Raw genomic sequence first — 16,471 nt, forward strand, 5'->3', positions numbered from 1 at the left:
GAGGATGTGAAACGTTGACTAGTGATGCCTTATTTTCCAAAACTTTAGTATATTCATTTGTACTGTAATATATGTACAACAAAAATATATGACTTCTCTATGATATTTCCAAATGTTTCTCATTGATGATGTTGCTTATGTGTTAATTTCTTTAACTTATTTTAGACAAACAAATCCTCAATTTTGCCCACTATTTGAGTCTTTAACTGGGGGAAGTGATCAATCGTATCTTCCTTGGAGAAAAAGACTGAAGATGTGCACAACATAAAGTTTTTTTTTTTTTTAATATAGATTTTGTTTGATTTCATCATATATTTTTGTCATTCCATTTATTTTTTTTATTTTTTGTGATTAATACAGTGAAAATATCTTAATACTTCACAAAATAAATTATTATTTTATTCTTAAATTTTATCATTATGAATATTTTCGTTCCTAATTTTTATCATTATTAATACTTTTATTCTTTATTTAGATGATTGACTATTAATTAAATTGATACGAATGAACAAATGAATGAACTAAACATAATTAAATTTTAAGGACATTTTAATTTATTTTTCAAAATATAAAAATTTATGTAGTGTTAATTATAAAATAATACAAAGATGAAAAAATAATAAATTACCCATAATAATATAGAAAAATAAGCAAGTCATAGCATAGTAATTTACTGATCAAGTTTTAATTTTTTTTTCTTGTATTTACGGATGGTAGGCTTGTCTCCACGCTATTAAAATAAGCATAATTAAATAATTTTATGTTATTATCTATAACATGTAATTAAGCATACGTGTCTGTTTGTACATGAACAGCAATGGCGTTTTGTTCTGTCGTTAGCCGGGGAGATGCATAGCTGAGGGAGGTTTTTTCTGCATGATATGAACATGAGTCGCAATTTCCAATGATTTTTTTCTCTATTTTTTTAGCAAAATAAAAAATAATCACTGTACTCTTTTACGTGAATTCAATATACAAATATAAGAATCTCGCCATACATCTTGTTTTAGATGCATGAAAAATCCTTTTAGTGGCATTATTTCTTTTGTATTCTGCACTATTTCAAGGCTAGCTAACTCGTTCGTGAGTTTTCAAGCGAGTTTTGCGCCGGACTATAATTGAGAAAACACCTGAATCTCCATTATTTACGCGGAAATTGAATGAACAATGCAAGCAATGCTCAGAATCTGTGCAAAAACCAAGTGTTATGATTAGGTAAACTTGAAAAGATAAAAAGAGAAAGCAAAAGTGATTGAAATTCCAGGACAAAAACAGCATTATAAGTTGTTGCAAATTCCAAAAATTTTTCAATCAAAAACTATATATAAATTCTGGAGTCCGCTAGCTTTTGCAATAGCCCAATCATTCTTACAGGGTCTTCGTTGAGAGAGAAACTTCATTTGACGTGTGTTTTTTCTTTATAGAAGAACCAGGGGAGGTTCAACTATAAGCTGATGTTTAAGGCAAAAGCATATAAACTCACGAGACTTTGTCTTTGAATACTGTATTCCACTTGCATTAGCTTTTGTTTTCGTCTGTAGCCTTTTTAGAGTATCTCCGTTCAGGTATCATATTAAAAACAAGGTTGGTTTTTAATATGCTCACGAACGTTGTTTTCTAGCATTATTATTGTTTGCTGGTGTGATAATGTTTGTTATATTCTTGATTCTTGGGTATTGATGAGCTTTAGTGTCAATTCACATCATGAACTCTGCAGGTTACAGAGATTCGCTTGTGAGATAATTGAGACTTTTTTGGGAATCCCCACAAAGCTAAATTGAGTTGTTTGCATTAGAAAGAGCTAGAACTTCGTTTGATATCATGGCTGAGGATAGTGCTTTGCAGCTAACTGAGAGAAAATGGAAGATGCCACTCCTGATTTTCTTTAGAGATGCAAGGTATAATCTGGTTTTCGAGTTTGATGAATTGGATGCTGACTAGATCTTGTACTTCTATGATCTAGCTAATGCGGGTTATAATTACAGACTTATTTTCAAGATGGATGAACTGGGTTCTGAGATACTAAGGATTGCAGTACCTGCTGCTATGGCTTTAGCTGCTGATCCTATTGCGTCACTCATTGACACTGCATTCGTTGGCCATCTAGGTATGCTTCCATGTCCATCTCTTCTGTTGTGAGTTTATGTCTAGTGAAATGCCCGCATTTTGATTTGCATTTCCATCTGATCCTTATTTATTTATTTATTCAGGACCGGTGGAAATAGCTGCTGTAGGAGTTTCAATTGCCATCTTCAATCAAGCATCAAAGGTTACCATATTCCCATTGGTCAGCATCACAACTTCATTTGTTGCTGAGGAAGATACTGTTCAGAAGATAAGCAATGAACCCCAGAAAGGGGAGGACTTGGAGAAAAAGGATTCAGCTAAAACCTGCGAAATGAAAGAGTTGGTGCCAGAAGATGTCATGCTTGAGAACTTGGAGAAAGGATCAGCAAAAGACCCTGAAAAGAAAGATTCAATTCCAGAAGATGGTACTCTCTCTCTCTGTCTCTCTCTCTCTCTCTCTCTGTGTCTGTGTGTGTGTGTGTGTGTCCGTGCGAGTGAAATGATAACGTGATCATCATCTTAAACTATTCGATGTTGATGATTTTTTTAGCAGATTGTAACGCAGATACATGCAAGTCTCCCACTATTGCTGAAGGCAAAAGTGTCAAGGAAAAACCCAATAATAATAAGAAGGGAAGGAGACACATCCCTTCAGCCTCAACGGCACTCATTGTTGGAGGCATTCTTGGTCTTGTGCAGGCTATATTCCTCATATTCTGTGCAAAACCTCTCCTCAGTATCATGGGTGTGAAATCTGTAAGTATCTCTGGTTCTTGTTATTTTTACCCCTAAATTTTTAATGTGCATCTGATTCCAATCTATTTATTTGCATCGGAAGTTGACGTAAATTAAGTTTCGCACCATAATTTGATCTGGTTTATTCATCTTAATTTTTATTCTGCTCAATAATGTAAAGTAGTTTCTGCTGCTCTTTATTATATAGGAAAATGACAGCTCTTCTCTTGAATTGAACAGGGTTCCCCCATGCTAACCCCTGCCAGGAAGTACTTGACATTAAGATCACTAGGTTCTCCTGCAGTTCTTCTGTCTCTGGCCATGCAAGGGGTCTTCAGAGGATTCAAAGATACAAAAACTCCTTTATATGCAACTGGTGAGAGACCTTTCTCATTTATATATATTTAGCAATTTTATTTTCCTGTTCTGCTAGCTTGATATTCATGGACTTGAAATATTTAACCCTTTTCATTTTGCTTATTCTGATAGTTATTGGAGATGTAGCAAATATCATTTTGGATCCAATTTTTATCTTTGTCTGCCGGTTGGGGGTCAGTGGTGCAGCCATTGCACATGTTCTTTCCCAGTAAGAATCAACATCCTCAGTATTGTTCAATCTTTTTAATTATAACCATTTGTTCCAAAATTTTCAATTATTCAATTAAACTGTCTTCTTGTTTTGAGTAATCTTTCTTGGTGTTGCTTACTGAAAATATATTGATCCTTCTAGGTACTTGATTTCACTGATCCTCTTGTGGAGGTTAATGAAAAAAATTGATCTCTTACCACCAAGTCTAAAAGATTTGCAATTTGGTCGGTTTCTCAAAAATGGTAAGGAGTTCTTAAATCTTTTTCTATATGTCATGTGGATTTTGTTTGTGATCAAGGAAATTTTATCAATATAATTTTTCTTTATTTAACTTCATTTCTTTGCTGGGATTGCAGGTTTCCTATTGTTAGCAAGAGTCATAGCTGCTACAATCTGCGTGACCTTGGCAGCATCAAGGGCTGCAAGGCTCGGTTCGACACCTATGGCTGCATTCCAGGTCTGCTTACAGGTCTGGTTGACCTCATCACTTCTTGCTGATGGCTTGGCTGTTGCTGGACAGGTAAAGCAGAGTAGCCATATTGAAACTGAAATGTCTTGCATTGAGTTGTTAGAATGCCTGTAATGTGTTTCTTTTTGCTTATTCTTTCAGGCAATTATTGCTTGTGCATTTGCTGAGAAGGACTACCAGAAGGCAACAACCGCCGGGACCCGGGTTCTACAGGTATGCCAATCCATGATTCCCAGTTTTCACTAAATCAATCAGAATCTTAGTAGTCTTTGTTCTACAGATGAGTTTTGTTCTTGGCCTGGGGCTAGCTGTTGTTGTTGGACTAGGTCTGCATTTTGGTGATGGAATATTTTCAAAAGATCCAGATGTTCTTCACATTATAAGCATAGGCATCCCGGTAAACATTCTCCATCAAATTAAAATCATTCCTCTCTTTTCACTTGTTTCTGGGTATCAATAACTTGAACTGAATTTTCCTCTGTATCTACCCATCAGTTTGTTGCAGCTACACAACCTATCAACTCAATAGCCTTTGTTTTTGATGGTGTGAACTTTGGAGCTTCTGATTTTGCATATTCTGCATATTCTATGGTAAGTGTATTGGCACTTTTCCAGACCACAAATGAAGCAGAAAGTCTGTGTGTGTCTTCTAATATTAATTCTTTTCTAATGAAAGTCAATTCGTTGTCCAATTTCTTGTGCTCTTCAGGTTCTGGTAGCTATAGCAAGCATTGCAACCATTTTTGTTCTCTCTAAAACTGGTGGTTTTGTTGGAATATGGATTGCTCTAACCATCTTCATGGGGCTACGTACATTTGCTGGTGTATGGAGGTAATTTCCCATTCAACAGCAACTGATTCACCATATTTTCTATAAATAGATTAAGTAATTCCACTAGGCTAATAGCACAGTGGTGGAATTTCCTCATACGGTAACTTAGTCTATTATAAATTCAAGACACAATATGTTCATTAGGATTTGTATATGTTTACGTCTTTGAATCCATTCTAATCAAATCCTAGTTAGAATTTATTATTTCAATTAACAAACTCAAAACCAAACCTTTGGAAGATCCTATTAGTATCTGCACTAATTCACCAAATGAGACATGCAGAAAACACCAACTTATGTCGTTTTGAAGCATGCCAAAATAAAGAATCTAAAAACTTGACATGCTCTGTTTAATGATACAGTTCCTTCATTAAATATAACTACTGCTGTCTTTGCAGGATGGGGACTGGAACTGGACCTTGGAGCTTTCTCAGAGGCAGAATGCTGCCTTAGGAATTTCTCAGCAATATACATATTCTCTTGTCCATTTTCGCCTTTCCCATTTTTTTTCCCCTCTCACTTTTGTCTTTGGCTTTGATTTCGTCTTCTCGAAACACATACGTATATATACTGCTTCATGCAGTTCTTTACATGTTCCTGTTATGGAATTCCCCATAATATACATTCTGTAGCCCCATGTTATGTTATTATATTATATTTCATGTTTAATGGTGATTAGGCATACCTCTTTTTTTTTGCCTACTCCAATCAATAAACTAAAATTCCTTTTAAATGTTACGTGGTAACGTTAAACAAATTCTTTCCTAGCCTCACTCATCTAGTGAACTCAAGCTTAAATCCACTCTCCCAATTTCCCTACTCAAAAAAATGTCAAACTCACTCCTAATTTTTACAGTCATTATGCTTAAATTGCATGCTTATCAAAATACACTCAATTCTAACTTTTTGTATTATCCTTATATAATTTATAATTAATTCACTAGAGAAAGAAGATGGGGGCAATTCAATAAAAATAGGATACAATCATTCCAAGCCCTGGGTTAGGCTTTAAATACTTCTACAACAGAAAAGGAAGGCTTTAGGAAATTTTTTTTTTTTTTTTTAGGTACTCTAGCTGAAGAGGGAGCTTGCTCTATCAGTGTCTTGAAATTGGACGGGAGAAGAAGATGACAGAGATCATCAAGTCTCTCGCAATAAAGGAAGAGAGACTCGTGGGTCAAAATAAGGGGCATTAAAATATTCTGTCATGAGCACACTAGCACATGCATGCTTGAAAATGGCATTAACACATATGAAATAGCTAAAGATGATAGAGAAATGGATTTATAGATGCTCTAGGCAAGTAAAGTAACCTTTCTCATACCAAAGGTGTCCTAAGCAGTGGTCAAATTATACTTGATTAGTGATGACACGATGATCCTTTTAGACCAAAAACCCACTTGAAATTTAGCCGAAATTTTTAAACGGCCATTAAAGGCAAAGCCCTTGAAGTCGTAACACATGCCCCACAAAATTCACCATTAATGAAAGGAAAACCACCTCCATTTTTCTATCTCCCTCATAAAGACCTGCCCACCCACTCTTTGGGGTAAGTGGTTGGCATCTGAGAAGATGAATGGCACCTACCTCCCACACAATGGCCCCATCACCTCTACAAAGTAAGAACCACGTTATATCCCCCCAACCAAAACAACCACATCACAGTCTCACTCTCACATTTGATGATCTTGTTAAAAAAAAAAAAAAAAAGATTGTAAGAATCCAAAAATAATCCACTTAACCAATCGACAATATCCTCTCAAGGGGGTGGGGTACCACCAAGTCACGTACTGCCCTTCTTCCTCAAATCCCCCAAAAATAAAAAAATCTTCCACAGAGGAAGCAAAAGAGAGAAAAGTACAAGGCAAAGTAATGTATAAAACATAACGTAGAGACTAAGGCAACCATTAGTTCTAGGAAACCAGAAAAATCAAAGGTATAGAATTTAATAACTTTAATTCAGTTTTTACATCATCAAAGGAAACATAATGGCTTCTCACTATCTGCTCCCCCCTATATTCTCATTGGAATACATCACCCATTAAAGCTCTTAAAAGAATTACCCTCCTCACCCCTCTTATCCATCAGCTGTAAACAGATCCAGAAAATGGAAATGTTGAAGAAAAAGACTATCAAAAGATACAACTCATGGTTTCATTGCAAAATGTTTCTGTAGCTAAACCTTCGCTTTGGAAAAGGAAATAAAAGTAAAAAATTGATCCTAGAAACAGAAATATTGGAAGAAAGAGACCTAGCCTGGACTGGGTTTCATTAGCACAGCCCAGAGAGGCTTCATCCTCCCAATCTTTGCTTTAAACAATAAATGGTAAAAAATTGAATAATTTCCGTGAAACTTTTAAAGCCAATTCTTTACCTTCCGCCTCTCTTTTGCATACTTTACCATTACCTTCCCAACTTCACTTTCCGATCAGTCAAAAACCCACAAAAAGAATATGTACCTTCGATAAAATTCTTTAACCTATCTCAATGAGTAAAAATGAATCATTTTCACTAGACTACAAGCTCTTGCTGCTGATCAAGCTGCATCTGCTCAAGCCAAGATTCCAAAACAGAATCAATTTGAGAATTAGGATTCAGTCCCTCACCAGATGAGGCTGCACCAGAAACAGGTACACCATACTTCTCCTTAAGCATCTCAGGAGGAGATTCCTTCACCAGAGACTGGACCCATGAGAGGTCAGGCTCCTCACCATTGTTTCCAAGCTCAAATGATGATGATCTTCGCAGGCGACCCTGTTCATCTCCTCCATTAACAGACCAATCTAATTTCCCATTTGGGGAACCCCACTTGGTCCAAGAATTCGCTGGAGAACCAACAATGGAGGCTGCAGGATTGTTTGATCCAAGTTCCCTTGAGCTAAGACTCCGTAGTTGTTGATGCTGCTTCTCCCGCTGGGCAAAAGCAGAGAGATGAGAGCCCATTGGAGAGATAGGCTCTACACTTCTTGGTGACATCCTTCCAGGAGATCCAACACCAAATGAAGCCTGCAGTAGAGGGTGCTCAACATTCATTGGGGAGAAAACAGTTGTATTGATGGGTGATAACATGCTCTGCTGCTGCTGGAACTGATTGCGAACAGCTGATTTATGTGTGGGGGAGAAAACTGCAGCAGCTTGATCAGCATATCTTGGAGATGAGATTTCAGCAGAAAAAAGCTCTTCAAGGTTTGATGGAGTTAGCACTTTGGACCAACCAGATCGATTAAAAGATGCAGAATTGTTACGTGACTGTGAAAAACATGTCAAATCATTTAAAATCTGTTGCCGGGCATCAAAATCAGGCAACAAATTAAGATCCTCAGGTGGAATATCTCGGGCACTAAGGGATGATCTCAAGCGACTTGATTGAAGATTGCTGCCCGGTAGATGTAATGTTGGTACATTTGGCTGTGGCCATGCAACAGATGAGTGAGAAATGCTAGTTGCTGTAGGAGACATTGGTTGGTTAAATGGGTTAGGAGACATTGCAGAGACTGATGATGGGGAACCAGGCAAAAGGCTCAACGCGGCAGCCATGTCCATGACACTAGCTGCAGATGCAGATGTGCGGGGTGAAGGGACAGCAGATCCTGTAGAAACATACAAGGGCCTTAGCTCTTCAGGTGTATGGGCAAAAAAGCAGACCCGTCTGTTGCAACTAATGCCGTCTTTGCAGAGCCGTGTTCTGTATTGAGCTGGGTGTAACCAGCACTCAAAAACCCCATGAGCATACTCACACATATCACCACGCCTGCAAGCCCCTTTACGAAAATCAGGGCAGGGCACACAACTGTAATGAAACTTCCGTGGGTCTCTTCTCCGTGCATTCTCTCCTGGGTGAACAAATGGGCACTCCGTCCAGTCATGTGAGTATGCCCGAGAACATGGGCGCACCTTGAAGGAGTACATGCGAAACTCATCTGTTGCATAGATGCTGTTCTTGATGTCAGGGAGCGATGGATCAATTGGATATTCTTTCTTCTCAGCAGTACTTATTGGCAGATCATTGTACTTTGAGGCCATTGGAGAAGATACCAACACAGAAGGAGAAGATGGTGAGCCATTTTCTGGGGATGATGAAAGGGTTGGTGAGCTAGTATTAGAGGTTCTTAATGACATCAGCAGATGCGAGCAGTCACCAACAGAGACATTAGAAGAATTCTCACCAACAAACCCATTAGAATTATGCTCACCTAATGAACCATTAGAAACAGTGTTTGAGAGAAGCTCTTCCAGAGCAACTCTCAGGCTATGCAGCTTTGGCGGAACAATAATAACATCAATGGGGCGATAGCCGTTACCATCTAGGCAATTCGGATCTGCACCTGCAGATAAAAGCAGTTTAACAACATCAACAGCATTAAGAGGTCCACCAGAAGCAGCACAGTGAAGTGCAGTGGCTTTGTCCATCCCACATGAGAGATTAACATCAGCATCTGTATGTGCGAGTATAAACTTAAGAACATCAACACTGCCATATGTAGCAGCAACCATTAGTGGTGTTCTATGGTCAAGAACAATATTCTTTGATCCCTTTTGCCGGCCATACCAGTACCCAACCTCATCAATTGAGGAAGCATCACGCTCTATCAACAGCTTAAAGCCTTCAACATCATTGTTAGCCGCAAGGTCAAGTAAACAGGAAAAAGAGTCTCCAATTTCAACAGTTAAATGATTCATATCTTTGGCGTTGGGTCTGTTTTTCTACAGTAGATGAAGATGGAGCAGATAACTTTGATGATCGATCTGGACCACCACACATGCTTCAATTAGCTGGAAATCCAACCAAAAAGAATCCAGAATTCATTTCAAAAACTTAAATTTATCATCAGATATACATGGGATGCAGATTTGATCTAATAACACAGCAATGATTGAACAAATCATAGTAAGAAACAGCGTAGAGAAATTAAACCACAGAACAATACTTTTTAAGTACTTCAAAAAAAAAATTGAAGGAAGAAAATTCCCTCAATAGAGCTAAAATTACATATAAATCCTGCCTAATTTACCACTATTTGAGTTTAGCAAAATGCAAAAATTACAAGGGTAAAAATACCTTAATTTGTTGCCATTAAAAGAAAAAATGTCTGGCTGTAGGCATGAAATCAGACATAATAAGTAGGAGACACCATCTTTTGTTAAATGTAAGCCAAAACAAAGCTAAAGTAAACTAAGCTAGAAGATGATCAACAAAAGGAATATTGGCTCATGTCATGTTAAAAGATCTGGTGACAATCGAGAATCATCCAAATTAACCACTATTCCTGTGTAAATTTAACACGAGCATAGATTCTTATTCTCTAGATGAGGAATTTCGGATATGATCAAGAACATAACAAGAATCTATCATCAATGTGCAGGAATAAAATCATTAGATATTATTGGAGAATCCCGAAAACACAACAATGACACCTCAAAGGTATTTACCGTAAGGAAATAAATTCACCCCAACCAACGCAACAAACATAACACTTCCCCATCTGCAGGCCACGCATCAACATAAAAGAGCAAACTTTAAAACCAACACAAATTACAAAAAAAAAAAAAAAAAATTGTCAAATAGATATTAACAAAATCTGATATGACCAAAAGATCAAGCGTTAGATAATTCTTTTTCATTTTCCCTCCACTTGCTAGACAATAAATCAAAAAAAAATATATCAAGCCATCAGCTAAAGGTCACTACAATCCCCAAATTTCATCACCAAGACATACTACAATAAGATCACTAAACGTTATAGATAGAACTAAATAGAAAACCACAATACCAAACAATAATCAACTCAACAACCCAATTCAAATCCCACTTAGCTAATGATACCTTCAATGAATATTTACTCTTTTAATAAACACTCTCTCAATGCAAGCTGAAAAGTCAAATGACAACGCAAATCAACTGAACTAGACTACCGATCATCGTTACAATCTTAATTACCTAAAAATAAGAAATCAATGCACAATCAAAAACGGATTTAAACATGTATTAACTCACCGATTGTCGAATTTGAAGCTAGGATCAGCTTAATAACTTAGAAAACAACAGATCCAGATAATAAGCTTCAACTCATACTTGATCTAGAGCTAAAACATCAAAAGGCGATGCAGGCTGCAGTGTAGCAGATGAAAGTCTAAGAAGCAAAACGACGCTTGCAGCTTCTATCTCCATCGATAAAACCAAGAAGAGAGGAAGGAAGGAAGGAAGAAAGAAAGAAAGAAAGAAAGAGAGGAACTTGTTGCAGATAGAGAGGAGCTGAGAGTAAGAAAATGAAAGGAAACTTTCCTTTGTTGCAGAAAGAGAAACAGAGAGAGAGAGTAATGCCTCGAAATTGAAATGGAAATGAAATGCAGAGAAATTTGGGACGAATTTAAATTTAATCCCGGAGATATTGGGGGGAGAGAGAGGGAGGGCAGTGGAAAGGAAATGCACTCGAAATGCACACCAAATGTAGTTGAAATGCGAGTCAAATTTGAGGACATGGGGTTATTGATGAAGTGGGGAGACCGGTTAGGCCGGTGAGCGGAGATGAGGTGGATGACCGGTTTGGTAAGGAAAGTCAAGGTTAGGGCAACCGGTAGAAGGGGTTCGGATTTGAAAAAGGGTTGGAAAAGTGGAGTGGAATTAGGATTTGGAATCCGCCAATGAGAGAAAAACAAGATAGCGGACGTCAGGGCAGTGTTGAATTGTGATTAAATTGTGGAGTCAAATCGAAGAAAAAATAAAAGGCATGGAGAAGGAGCACAAAGAGAGAATGAGGGACCTTAAATTTAAATTTCAGTACTATATTTTTTGCTGTTATGTCCTTTAATTTTTCCTGTATTTGCAAATATATCCAAATATTTTTTGCCCAAAAGTAAGTTAATTGATAAATAATTGAGAATACTCTGAAAACAAAAAGCTAAAGTCATATTTATTACAATTTAGAATTAATAGTAATATAAAAATAATATTTTTAAATATATTAATTTAATATAAAGGAACAGTAGACAACTAAAATTGATTATGGCATTTATAAAAAAGATTTAAATGTTTACTTTGTCATAAATAAAAAGGAAATATATCAATTTATAAATATTATTAAAATAATATTTTATTAAATATATTTAATTCTTATTTTAATTATTAGAAAATTTATATTTAAATAATATTTTTTTATAGAGAAAGAGTGGTATATTTAATGTAAATTCAATAATATATAAAAAGAAATTAATGTGTATAAATAATTAAAATATAAATATATAATTTCAATATAAATATTTAATACAAGATTTTTAATCTCATTTGTGTAAAATAAAATTTATAATAATTATATAATTATTAGAAATAGAGAAATTATTATTTAATTTTTTTATTTTAATAAAATTAATTATTTAAATTTTTATTTTAAAAATTATATTAATTAATTTTTATATTTTTATTTCATTTTTTCTTTAGTTGTCCAATCATTTAGGCTTTAGTGAATTATGAAAATTTCAAAATGCCCTTGATTTCTTAATTTTTAAGTTTATATTAATATTGTATAATTTTTATTACATATTCTTTTTAATGAAGTAATATCATGAATTAATTTTTATTTGCTATGTTAAATATATTTTTATATTTTATTAAAAATGACATAAATATTTATTTTGCAATATATTCCAAAATTATAATATTACTTTTATTTAATGTTTATTGAATAACAAATACAAATCAGAAATTTGAATAATTAATTTTTAATTTAACTTTAGATTTATTTAATGATAATTAAATAATTCCATTATTTTAATTTAAATAATAAAATATAAATTATTAGAGACCAATAAAAATTTGAGTGGTCAATTAATAAAAATAAAAAATTTATTACACTTATTTAATATTTTTTATAAATAATTATAAAGGTTATCATCCTTGCATACAAATATATTTGATATATTAATATTCAATTAATTTAAATAAAATCACATTTAAAGTTTTATGAGGACAATATATGTATCCTAAAGATTACAATTATTTAATATGTATCCTAAAGATTATAATTATTTAATTAAATAAAAGGATACATAAAATTTTGTGAAGCAATTTCATAAAAATAAAAATTATATATAAAAAAATTATATGGACAATGGGAACAACTAAACTAATTGAGTGATAATGATTTCTTAGAGTTAAATAATTTATTAAAATTTAAGCAATTGCCCTACTGCCCCCAATGTAAATTCATCAATATGCATGACAGAGTTTACATGGAAACCATCCAAACAAAAGAAGTTGCAATGTATTGTTTTGTATAGGGATTAAGAGGAGGATTGGGAGAATTAATCCTTGTCCAAATCATTGGGTCCAATCCAAAATCCAAGAAGTTGGAAATTTCTTGCATAGTTATCATCAATGAACCTAAGAGATTGTCTTGCTTGAACATAACAAAAATACAGGATCAATGTCCAAAACAAGATTGGAGATACCCACTAGGCATTTATGTTGCCCTTTACCTTTGCCACCCACAAATCCCATGAAGTGCTAGTGGGGAATGGAGATATCCACTAAATGTTTAATTACAGGACAAATTTTAGTGGTTAAAGTTGTTTTAAACTCTTAAAATTAATCATTATTAGCTTTATTCTTACGTTGTTATTATTGTTTGACCTGATTTAATTCAATTATTAAAGACATAATACTAAGTTACTAGATTTAGTTTCGAGTTTTCACTCTCTCAATCTTTATATTCATAAAATAGTTAACTAGTGGCCATGAAGCCTTGAGTCTGATTTGGATATTGCAATTTGGTTTAATTTACACTTTGTATGGACATAATATGAAATATGCTCATGTCAAAATTAGAATTGTATTTTCTTAGCTTAGACATACGGAAGTTCCAGTTAGACAAGTAAAGCACGTTAAGGTATAGGATAGAAAGAAAATAAGGGGTATACTTAAACTGACTTGGAGGAGAGTAGTACAACAAGTAGAAGTATTACACATTTTCGAAGATTTAACTCAAAATCGTTTAGAATGGAAAAAGAGAATCCATATAGCCGACCTCAAATTTTTGAAATAAAGACTTAATTGAGTTGAGTTGAATTTATTATAATGAGTTGGCTTCTATAATTCCATTAAAAAGCACCATTTACGTAAGTTTTATTTGAATTAATTAAAATTTAAATATACAATCTCATAAATATGGGGTTAATTGTACCAATCGTCCTTGAACTTAGAAACCTTTTCATTTTCGTCTCTAAACTTCAATTTCTTAAAATAAAATCACTCAACTTAAGTTTCATTTTAAGAAAAATCACTCAACTTAAGTTTCATTTCAAGAAAAGTCACTCTTACCTGTTATCTCTTACCTGCAATAGCAAGTTTACCAATTCAAAAAAATAAAATTATTATTTTGTCAATCTTTGAAAAGAAGCAATCCCCTCATCGCGATAATCATCCTCCACAGTAGGCTCTGGCATAATTTACAGATCAGTCACAACTTCCCCAAGAGAAGCAGAGAAGAAATCTATGCCACTACAAAATCCCATTTCATCGTTGATTACAAAGTGGAGAAAGACTTTAAAGGGAAAGTTTCAATATTGAGTGGAAAACCTGTTATTACAGGTGAAATTGACTTTTTTTTAAATAAAATATAAGTTGAGTGATTTTATTTTAAGAAATTGAAGTTTAGGGACGAAAATACAAAAGCTCATAAATTCAAATACGATTGGTGCAATTAACCCTATAAATATGCATAGAAGTAGTGACTCTAATATTGAATAATATGATATAGATATTAGAATTGGCCATGAGATTTTAGCCTAGTTTAAGATTGGTATCAAATTGGGGAGTCAATTTCTTACTATGTTTGTTCAATTATAATTTAAAATTGATTCTATTTTAATCATGATTTAATTTGGATCGAGACAATTTAACGACTGAAATAATTTTTTAAAATTTTCTAAGAATAAATTCAAGAATTGAATTGAATTAAATTGATGATTTCAGTCCTATCAAGCTAAATTATTATATATTTTTTAAAAAAAGAAAGAGAAAAAAGCATATGAACTCTCCACTCTTTGGAGGATTGAATTGAATTATTGGTGTTAGGAAATTCTGTTGTTACTCTTGAAATGGCAAAAGGAGGCTGCCTTTATATAATTAACACTACATATGAAAATCCAAATAACAATGAATTATTTGAAAGAGAAATATAACTACCATGTCTCAGCCATTATTAAAGGGACTGGTGTTGGTAAATACAAATAGGGAGGAAATTATATTAAGAATCTTCAATTTATAAAAATAAATAAATAAATAAATCAATATGTGCAAAAAGACAATATACTATAATAACCTAATTTCATAAAATTAATTTTATATAATTTTTAAATTATTACTATCCTATTTAGTAAATTTCAAAGTTTTATAATATTAGAATCGCCTATCAAACTATAAATTACAATATTCTATCTTTTGGGTAATCTTCATCCTTTTTTTAATTTTCATTGCAAGTGGCAAGCCTGCACATGATTTATTTATTTATTTTTTTAATTTTGTCATTTTCTTAACATAGAAAATGGGCTTTGGAGCATTATTATATAATAAATAACATAAGGAAGGATGCTATCCAATGGGTCACAAGATACTATATTAAATATTTGGAATTTTATAATAAATAAGATTGCAAACACTTGCTGTCTCAATAAGATTTATTTATTTATTTTTTTTAAATTATCCAAATTGGATTTAGTGGGTTTATTCAATGGATGGATTTGTTCTCTGCAAATAATTATGATTTTTAATTTCTCAATTTTGTGAAAAAAAAAAGAATCGGTCTAATTTTATTTTAAAAATTAGTTTAAAAAAAAGAAATTTGTCTAAATTTTATATATAATACAAACATCTTAACATATTCTTTTACGTCCATGCATAAATATTTAGAGCGTAAAATTTACAAGTAAACACATTTATAATGGCTCAACATTGAAATGTGATAGACTCTGATATCATATAGAAAAAATAGACCGAATCTAACTCTACGTAACAACTAACACAAGATGCAATGCTGAACAACAAATTTCATGTTCAGCATGGTAAATAATAGCTGTGTTGCCACAATTTTAATGTAATTAAGTTGTATATATTTCTGTTGAAATTTTCTCCCATATTAGATGAATGTTCTCTCTGGAACAAAAATAATTTATTTGGTATTCACCCTTTTTTCTGATTTAAAATTAATTTTAAATTAATTAAAATTAAATCAAATTTTATCAATCTAATTTAATTAAAATTAAAATTAAAATTAAAATTAAAATTAAAATTATTTTTTTTAATTCTTATTAAATTTAATAAAAATCAAATTTAAATTCAAAATTTGAAGGCTTTTAAATCTGATATCCATCTCTCTCACTCTAAAATTAAAAATTTATATTGAATTTCAATTGATCTTAAAATCAGACTGTGGCAATGTGAAAATGACTTGTGAAATAAAATTTTAAAAAGTATAAGTAATAATTTAAAAAGTAAATGGCCCATGCAGGTCTCGAACCTGCGACCTTCGCGTTATTAGCACGACGCTCTAACCAACTGAGCTAATAGGCCACTTGTTTTTAGTTGTCCTATTGACATACTATCACAGAGAATATGGAGCTAACAAAATTTTATGGACTTTTCTAATAATTTTTAGTTTTTCTGTTTATAAATTTAGTCCGTCAAATTAATACATGCTTTATTAGCCTTTATTTATAATTTCTCATGTTAAATCTAATTGAAATCAATTAATTAATTAAAATTACAATTCAATCTTATAAAATAATTT

The 16,471-nt window shown here is 33.0% G+C and overlaps 2 protein-coding genes and 1 non-coding gene across 6 annotated transcripts; 1 reads left to right on the plus strand and 2 right to left on the minus strand.

The window, feature by feature from the left end:
* The first annotated feature begins 1,611 nt into the window (after window positions 1-1,611).
* Window positions 1,612-5,375, plus strand: LOC110635732 (protein DETOXIFICATION 43). 2 transcript variants are annotated; one of them, XM_058150914.1, is made up of 13 exons: window positions 1,612-1,898; window positions 1,986-2,107; window positions 2,211-2,492; window positions 2,618-2,823; window positions 3,043-3,178; window positions 3,292-3,388; window positions 3,533-3,633; window positions 3,748-3,911; window positions 4,002-4,073; window positions 4,141-4,257; window positions 4,356-4,451; window positions 4,570-4,691; window positions 5,090-5,375. In XM_058150914.1, the coding sequence occupies exons 1-13, from the start codon at window positions 1,822-1,824 to the stop codon at window positions 5,142-5,144; spliced, it is 1,647 nt and encodes a 548-aa protein (XP_058006897.1). In that variant the 5' UTR covers window positions 1,612-1,821; the 3' UTR covers window positions 5,145-5,375. The 2 variants fall into 2 exon arrangements, with proteins under 2 accessions (XP_058006897.1, XP_058006898.1); XM_058150915.1 differs by having other exon boundaries at window positions 1,613-1,898; window positions 2,621-2,823.
* A 1,227-nt stretch (window positions 5,376-6,602) lies between these two features.
* On the minus strand, window positions 6,603-11,051 carry LOC110635710 (zinc finger CCCH domain-containing protein 30). 3 transcript variants are annotated; one of them, XM_021785141.2, is made up of 2 exons: window positions 10,765-11,051; window positions 6,603-9,464 (listed from the first exon to the last, which is right to left on the minus strand). In XM_021785141.2, exon 2 carries the CDS (start codon window positions 9,369-9,371, stop codon window positions 7,203-7,205), a length of 2,169 nt encoding a protein of 722 aa, XP_021640833.2. In that variant the 5' UTR covers window positions 9,372-9,464; window positions 10,765-11,051; the 3' UTR covers window positions 6,603-7,202. The 3 variants fall into 3 exon arrangements, with proteins under 3 accessions (XP_021640833.2, XP_021640831.2, XP_058006899.1); XM_021785139.2 differs by having other exon boundaries at window positions 10,687-11,050; XM_058150916.1 differs by lacking the exon at window positions 10,765-11,051 and adding an exon at window positions 10,122-10,145.
* Window positions 11,052-16,180: 5,129 nt separating this feature from the next.
* On the minus strand, window positions 16,181-16,254 carry TRNAI-AAU (transfer RNA isoleucine (anticodon AAU)). Its single transcript has one exon. It is a non-coding gene; the product is annotated as a tRNA-Ile (tRNA).
* Window positions 16,255-16,471: the final 217 nt, after the last annotated feature.

Source organism: Hevea brasiliensis, chromosome 8 (assembly GCF_030052815.1).
Source record: "Hevea brasiliensis isolate MT/VB/25A 57/8 chromosome 8, ASM3005281v1, whole genome shotgun sequence".
Classification (NCBI taxonomy): Eukaryota; Viridiplantae; Streptophyta; class Magnoliopsida; order Malpighiales; family Euphorbiaceae; genus Hevea; species Hevea brasiliensis.